The sequence below is a fragment of the Panthera uncia genome, chromosome X (assembly GCF_023721935.1).
Source record: "Panthera uncia isolate 11264 chromosome X, Puncia_PCG_1.0, whole genome shotgun sequence".
In the NCBI taxonomy this organism is placed as follows: Eukaryota; Metazoa; Chordata; class Mammalia; order Carnivora; family Felidae; genus Panthera; species Panthera uncia.
In genome coordinates, this window is record NC_064817.1 from 1,290,849 (window position 1) to 1,298,827 (window position 7,979).

At 48.9% G+C, this 7,979-nt stretch overlaps 1 protein-coding gene across 1 annotated transcript in view; it reads left to right on the forward strand.

Annotated features, from left to right (window-relative positions):
• The window catches only part of GYG2 (glycogenin 2), a 31,354-nt gene that overhangs the window by 3,631 nt on the left and 19,744 nt on the right, over window positions 1-7,979 (forward strand). Inside the window, exon 2 of the mRNA XM_049643353.1 lies at window positions 1,474-1,615. Coding sequence (XP_049499310.1) covers window positions 1,474-1,615 — 142 coding nt within the window. The remainder of the gene's footprint in view (window positions 1-1,473; window positions 1,616-7,979) is intronic.

Consider the following 7,979-nt stretch of genomic DNA (forward strand, 5'->3'; position numbering starts at 1 on the left):
AGGGATGGATGGGTGGATAGATATAGATAGATGATAGATAGATAGATACATAGATACATAGATGATAGATAGATATGATGGATGGGTGGATAGATGGATGGATTTATTGATGGATGGATAGATAGATAGATAATGATGGATGGACAGATAGATAACAGGTAGGTAGATGGGTATTTGGCGCCTAGAAAGTTGAGTTCTCAAGTGTGGGGTAAGACTCAAGCCACAGAGGAGACCGTGGAATTCGCCCACTCCTCTTAACGCAGCAGCAGCCACGTGCAGACGGGATCCTGTTGTGACAAGTGCACTTTGGAATGTAGCCCCATGGCATGTAAAGGTCAGGGAGGCGCCCCAAGAAACAGGCCTCGCTCAGAAGCTTGCCTTTGTCACGTTATATTTACTGTGAATGTGAGTCCTTCAGGCCCTCCTTTGGGAGCCGCCAGCCCTGCTGGGAGGGGAGGGGAGGGGAGGGCTCCGCTCGGCTCTCTGGCCTTTGAGAACCGAGGTCTGTGTGTTCGGGCCCCACGCCGCGTGCTGCGAATTTTAATTTCTGCAGACAGCACGGAGCCTGCCCAGGATTCCTTTACGCTGTTGTGTGTCTCCTGGCAACGCGCTCTGGGCGGACCAGGAACTAAGTCTGGAAGTCCCAGGAGACACGAACACCGGGAGGGACGATGCACTTGGATTGCAAATGGCCCTCAACGGGATCTGCTGTTACCGTTTCCTCCTGTCCTGTCCACGCGGTGGGAAACCGGGCGTAGCTTTTTTGTGGCGAGTCTCACAGGCATCTAGAATGTAGCTCGGATCATCGGACGGTGGCTGACTCGTTTCCGTGTGCTCGGGCTCAGGATCAGATATTTGGAGCATCAGTACCTTGTGATCATATTCTGCTGGGCTGTGTTTCACGGGTGTGGTCTCCTTATACTCCATGGGTGTCTGTGTGATTTTTTTTTCAGTTTTTTTTTTAATATTTACTTATTTTTCAGAAACAGAGAGTGTGTGTGAGCAGGAGAGGCGCAGAGAGAGAGAGAGAGAGAGAGAGAGAAACACAGAATGGGAAGCAGGCTCCAGGCTCTGAGCTGTCAGCACAGAGCCCCACGCGGGGCTCAAACTCACGAACCGTGAGATCGTGACCTGAGCTAAAGTCGGACGCTCAACGACTGAGCCCCCCAGACGCCCCTGTGTGTGTTTTGCAATGAAAAGGGACGTCAGGGAGCCCGACTGGGAAGCGTGTGACTCTTGATCTCGGGGGCGTGAGTTCAAGGTCCACGTGGGATGTACAGGTTATTAAAAAAATAATAAAGGAAAACATAAAAAAAAAAAAGGAAGGATGTAAGGAAAGTGTTCCCAGGGAATGTGTGAGAAATATCGAGCAGTTTGCGATGATTCAGAGGCAGAGACAGGGCTGACCTCGAACCCGGCCACCTGGGGAGACGCCTCGGGACGTCACTCTGGTGTTTTTGTCCACGTCCACAGTGTTGGACCAGGCGTTTGTGACGCTGGCCACCAATGACACGTACTGCCAGGGCGCTCTGGTGCTGGGACAGTCGCTGAGGACGCAGCGGGCGACCAGGAAGCTGGTGGTTCTCATCACCTCACAGGTGTCCAGCCTGCTCAGGTAAGACGGGGAGATTCTCACGCGCTCGGCCGCCTCCTGCTGCCGTGCAGGGACGAGAGGCCGCCGATGCTCAGGGAGGTGCGGGGGGTCCGGAGCACTGGCCGTCACGGGGGGCGTGTGACTCTGGTACGCGCCAGTTGTGATCCACGTAGGCAGGTCCCCCAAAGGAAGATAGAGATGTCAGTTCGGGAGTCGGGGGATCCTCAGGCGGTTCTGCAGGAGCCTTGGGAGGGCGGAACGGGGCTCTGCTTTCCAATGAGTGCGTACGTGTCCCCGTGTTGCACGCAGATTTCCGGGCGTCTGTCTGTCGTGGTGGTGAGTGCGCGTCTGGGTACGGAGGAGAGCTCTGGGTTTCTCGTGGTGACTCTGGGAGAGAGAGGCTGGGGAGGGTCGGCCAGCAGGCCCAGGGATGTCACAACCAGGCGAGCCACGCGAGGGACGGCTGATCGAGAAGCCTCACGGTACCTGATGGGTTGGGTGCTGTCGGTGCCCCTCTCTGGCCCCCTGTTAGCAGCACCCCTCGGGCGGGCGTACCCAGCTGGGATCCCAGCCTGCACATCCACGCGGTGCCTGCCACCTGCTCCCCGGGACAAGACACTGGGAGCGGTCGGGAGGTCGGCGGTACGCGAGGGTGGGGTTCAGGGTCCCATGAAGGAGAGCGGGGCGGTGGGGTGGGGGCATTGCGGGCACACAGCACCAGCCCAGTAGAAACAGGACCCCCGGTTGGCCCATGGTCAGTGGACACTGTGTCTGTACAGGCAGGGACAAGGAAGCAGGTGCAGGAGTCGGGGACAAGGAAGCAGGTGCAGGAGGCGGGGACAAGGAAGCAGGTGCAGGTTCCTGCCTCGACGGGCCTCTGACATGTGTCCTGGGAACAGGGGGCGCCAGTGCAGCTATCTGAATTGAGGCGTTCCACAGTCTGGGACCTTGAGATCGCCACGCAAGGTTTGCCACGGGAGGTCGAGGACGATTCCAAGCTCAGATTGATCACGACGCCTTCACGGCCATGGGTGCATGCTCGCGAATGCAGACACATGAGCTCCTCAGACGTCCTGGTTCTGTAGAGCGGGTTGTGCATTCGCACCTGAGCGTGGGGAGGCTCCCGTCTGTGCAGACGCATGTAGGCGTTGTCACCACATGGTCACGAATGGTGCTCGTTTGCATGGGCAACCCCGCGTTCCTTCTGGGTCATGACTCCAGGAGCAGATCCCATGACTGCCCATTTTTCCTTTTCTACATTTACTTCTAATAAAGAGAATTCTCTTTTTTCTTCATCTTCCTACTAAAGAGAATTGTCTTGAAGGTGACTGTTGTAAGAACAGACTTGTGTGAATTCAGGGCTCCCGGAGGCACGGTCTGGATGTCTGCAGTTTGGAGGAGATGGTCATTGAGACGTGGCGTTAGCATCTTGCATTTTTATCCTTGGCTGTGGGGGCCGTGGGGTGAGGTCAGAGGACGCCTTCCTGGAGGCAGGGGCTGGAGACGGGAGTCAGGCTCTGAGTGACATTTATTTATTATTGAGAGACAGAGTATGAGCAGGGGAGGGGCGGAGAGAGAGGGAGACACAATCGGAAGCAGGCTTCAGGCTCTGAGCTGTCAGCACAGAGCCTGACGCGGGACTCGAACCCGTGAACCGTGAGATCATGACCTGGGGCGATAAAGAGAGTCGGACACTTAACTGAGCCACCCTAGTTATCAGGTTTTATTTAAACCCCTGGATAGTTCATATATACTCTTTAGTTTCAGGTGTATAATATAGTTGTTAAACATGTCCATACAGGATCCGGGGCTCATCGCAACAGGTGCCCTCCTTCGTCCTTGTCACCTGTTCCCCAACCCCCACCCCTCCTCCTCTATCTGATATATTCATTTGATAAAGGATGGACAGATGGATTGGATCACACGTACAAGGAAGGAAGAGCAGAGGCGATCAGAGGGTTTTTCCGAGTGTCACGATCCAGGCAAGAGACGCTATCTAATCGGGTGGAGAATTCACACGTTACATAATACCGCTCAAGACCGTGCACCAACGATCCCTATACAAAGCACGTAAAAATAAAACCTATCTGATACACAGGCAAACGGAAAGAACCGTAGAGGGAGAGTCTTTTCATAGCGTTTTGCTGGTTTTTAACTCACAAAGCAGACATGTAAGTAAGTTGATCTAATGAATAAAGCATAAGGTATCTCTTAAACGTTACGTGTTCTATAAACAATGGCCCTTTTTCTCATCTGCCACGGACCACTTAGAAAAATTGATTTTATACTCACGGCACAAGGAGGCATTTAATGTGTTACTTGGCGCAGGAATTGGATGTTATGTCCTTTGACTGTAATGTGACAAACGTAGACATTAAGAGCAAAACACATTTAAAAAACAGCATTACCCTCAGACATTTTAAATCAGAAATTCTCTGCTTGGGATTCTGCTTCCTCTCTCTCTCTCTCTCTCTCTCTCTGCCCCTCCCTGGTTGGCGCTCTCTCTGTCTTTTTCAAAATAAATAAATAAACTTAAAAAAAAAACGGAATCTTAAAAAAGAATGCTAGAAGGCATAGAAAACATTGCTACCCAGTACCTGGGGGTGGGGAACAGAGACTTATCAGTTAGAAGGTCCTGAGACTGGGCAGTTGATCAAGGATGTTCTGTTACGTTGGCCACAAGAAATTCATTTCCATGTGATAGGAGCTATCTGAGAACCTAGGGGGGAAAATGAACGTGTTCATTTATTTTAACAAACCGTCCTAAGCTTGAGACCCCAACTTGATTTACAGAGAAAGGCAGTGATCCAGTCCTTTTAATATAAAGTTAAACGTGTACCAGGATAAAATCCAGATGAGGAAGTGTAACATTTTTTAAAGTGTACACAAATCTTAGAAGTCGGTAGATCAGGGTGCCTTGGCTCGGGCACTACTGCCATTTGGGGCTGGATGTCTGTCTGTTGTGGGGTGTCCTGTGCATTGTTGGGTGCTGACCAGCATCTCTGGTCTCCATTCGGGATATGCCGGTAGAGTCACCACCCACGACCCTCCCTGCGGTTGTCAGAAAGACACGTGTCTCCAGACACTGATATGATGGATGGGCCATTCATCCGAAAGCTGGGAAAACCATTCTAAATTAAATCAGAGGCTGAGAGCCAGACCTCTGTTGGTCAGAAATACCATGTGTAAACGTGAAAGATCAAATAAATAAACTAAGGGGCACATTAAGGAGATCTGCGGTGGGGACGAGGCTTGTTGTCTGTATCATGTTCAAGGAAGTCTTACAAACAGGACGCACAGACGGACAGGTGGACGTAACAGGGGTGGAGGGTGGGAAGCATCACTATATCTTTGGAGGATATTTGTAACCAGAGAGGTAGTCTTGGTTGGGATTAAGATGGAAAACGTGGGGTACTTCCTGGTTGCCTACTGTCCCATCAGTTGCCCCAGTGATTGGGGACAGTCATATTTTTTTAGAGAGAACAGTCCTCCAAGAGCCCAAAGCATTCCCATGACTCCCATGTGATTCCCTCCTCTGTTCCCGTCTCCTCGGGGTCGGTACAAGCTGTCCACACTGACTTTCTGGCAGTCTTCTGGTCCACCGAAGACGAACCGTAAAATATTCAGAAACGTTCAGTAACCCTCGGAAGGTCCAGTGTTGGAGAATCATGACACGGTTTGCAGGCGTCGGGAGAGCTGAGGAACGGTGCCCTGTGGTCCAGTAGAAGACAGACAGTGACAGGTGACCGCAAGTGACCAAGGGTGTGAGCATGGGGACCACCACTCTGCTTTTGTCCGTTGTAGGGTCCAAGTGCAGAGTGGAGTCATCTTTCTGCACAGAAACAAACCCAGGAGCACGTGCTCGGAGCTTCAAACTAATTGTATTCGTGACACTCAACTCCAAGACCAGGGATTTATTTTGAGAAAACAAGCAGAACTGAACAAAAGAATTCAAGGACGTGACACCACCATCTATTTGTAGCAACACTGAGTGATGCTTTTTTTGCCCTCCACCCTCCTGGCTCCCAGATCTTTACACAACCCTGAGGATGCCATAAATTCCATAAATAACTGGGTTAAAAGCAAGGGGAACTTGGCGTTGAAATAGTACTCTTTCAGACACGTAGGTACTTTCAATACTGTTCAGTGAAGCACACAAAAAAACGTAAGGCACGAGCGTAAAAGCTGGTATGGGATACAACGGATCGACTGGGAAATGCCAACACCTGCCTAATAATGGAAATTTCAAAAAGAGAAAAAGAACGGATTGTAGGGAGGAACTCATCTCCTATTTCCGCTTTGAGAAAGGATTTTAGGTTGCGAATGCCCCGTGAGCGTTGAGCACATGAATGAACCCAACAAAGAGCGGAGAAAGGCACTAAGTGCACTTGAGCGTCCGTCAGGTTGAGACAGTGGATGTCTCACATTCTCTGGAGCACAAAGTACTTGTGGAATGGGATTTCTCAATTCGGCCACATTAATGCAGTTCGAAAGCAAAATAAAGATGTTCCAAATACGTAAAAGCTTAATAATTCTACCGCTCAAAGACCTTTTGGGAACATAATGACTTCAGGATGTACTCAACCAGAATGAACTATGAATCCAGGCAGGAACTTGTAATATAAGAAGCATTGCTAAACAAATAACTAAGTAGAACTCGGATTAAATTGTAAATGCATTGTGCATAATTACGAAAATAGTCTGGGATTTACACTCCACAACAAGGTGATTGTGGAGTGCAGTGGGGAGGGACAGAAGTGAACATCAGGTGATGTTCTTGCCTCTTCTGGGGTGAACATACAGATGCCGACTATCTTTACGTTTGGTAGAAAATATATTTTTAAAAGAATTTTAAATGTTTTATTTTTGAGAGAGAGAGAGAGAGACCGTGCACGAGCTGGGGAGGGGCAGAGAGGGGGAGACGCAGAATCTGAAGCAGGCTCCAGGCTCTGAGCTGTCAGCATAGAGTCTAACGTGGGGCTCAAACTCATGAACCATGAGATCATGACCTGAGCTGAAGTTGGATGCTCAACCAACTGAGCCACCAAGGTGCCCCAGAAAATATAAGTTCAAATATGTGTGTTGACAGTCTGAGGAAGACTATAACCACCAGAAGACTATAAAGGGTATGTATGCTTCCCAAGCATTAATGGAAAAATGCATGGAATGGAAAAAAAAATCTAATCCATGCAGTGGAAGGCGGGAAAGGATTACAAAGAAGAAAGTATGATAAATGTAAAAAAAAAAAAGGGAAAGAATAAAACTGCAGGGCTCAGTAAGAATATGTCAATGATGATACTAAAGGTGAATGGGTTAAAAACCCCTTTTAAGGGAGAGAGACTACCGCCAGGGGAAAATAAACATAAAATCCAGCCATATCCTGGATGTGTACAGGAGGCACCTTCAATAGCAACACAAAATGTGGAAAAGAAAGGATGTGCTTGATATTAGATGATTCTGTTCTCATCCAGGACCCTGCATTAATTATCACGTCTGCCCTTGTGACTTCCCATCTATCACATTTTCTTTTTCTTTCCTTACGTGTCATGATCTTGACATTTTCAAATAGTACTGGTCAGTTATATTATAGAATTCCTTTCAGCTTGGGTTTGTCCAGTATTTTCTCATTAGTAGAGGTTATGCATTTTTGGCAAAAAAAAAAAAAAAAGTCTGCAGGAGTGATGTACCTCTTTTAGGGCATCCTATCAAGGAGTATGTGATGTGGCTGTGTCCTGTTAGGGTGATATTAACCTTGGTCACATGGGTAAGGTTCTGTCTGTGGGGTTATGATTTTTGTCTTTGTAATTGATAAATATCTTGGGGAGATACATTCAGACTATGAAAACATGCTGCTGCTTCTCAAAACCTTCACCCATTGATTTTAGCATCCATCGGAGAACCTTGTCAACAGCAATTATTACTGCAGTGTTAGCCTAATGGTGATTTTCTTTTCTTTTCTTGTTTACAAATGTTATTTTATTTATTGTGAGAGAGAGGGAGAGAGGGTATGCATACAAGTAAGGGAGAGAGAGAGAGAGAGAGAGAGAGAGAGAGAGAGGCTGAAGCAGGTTCCACGCTGGCAGCACAGACCTTGATGCGGGGCTCGATCTCACCATCTGTGAGCCAACATCAAGAGTAGGATGGGGGTGGGGTGCCTGGGTGGCGCAGTCGGTTAAGCCTCCGACTTCAACCAGGTCACGATCTTGCGGTCTGTGAGTTCGAGCCCCGCGTCAGGCTCTGGGCTGATGGCTCGGAGCCTGGAGCCTGTTTCCGATTCTGTGTCTCCCTCTCTCTCTGCCCCTCCCCCGTTCATGCTCTGTCTCTCTCTCTGTCCCAAAAATAAATTTAAAAAAAAGTTGAAAAAAAAAATTAAAAAAAAAAAAAA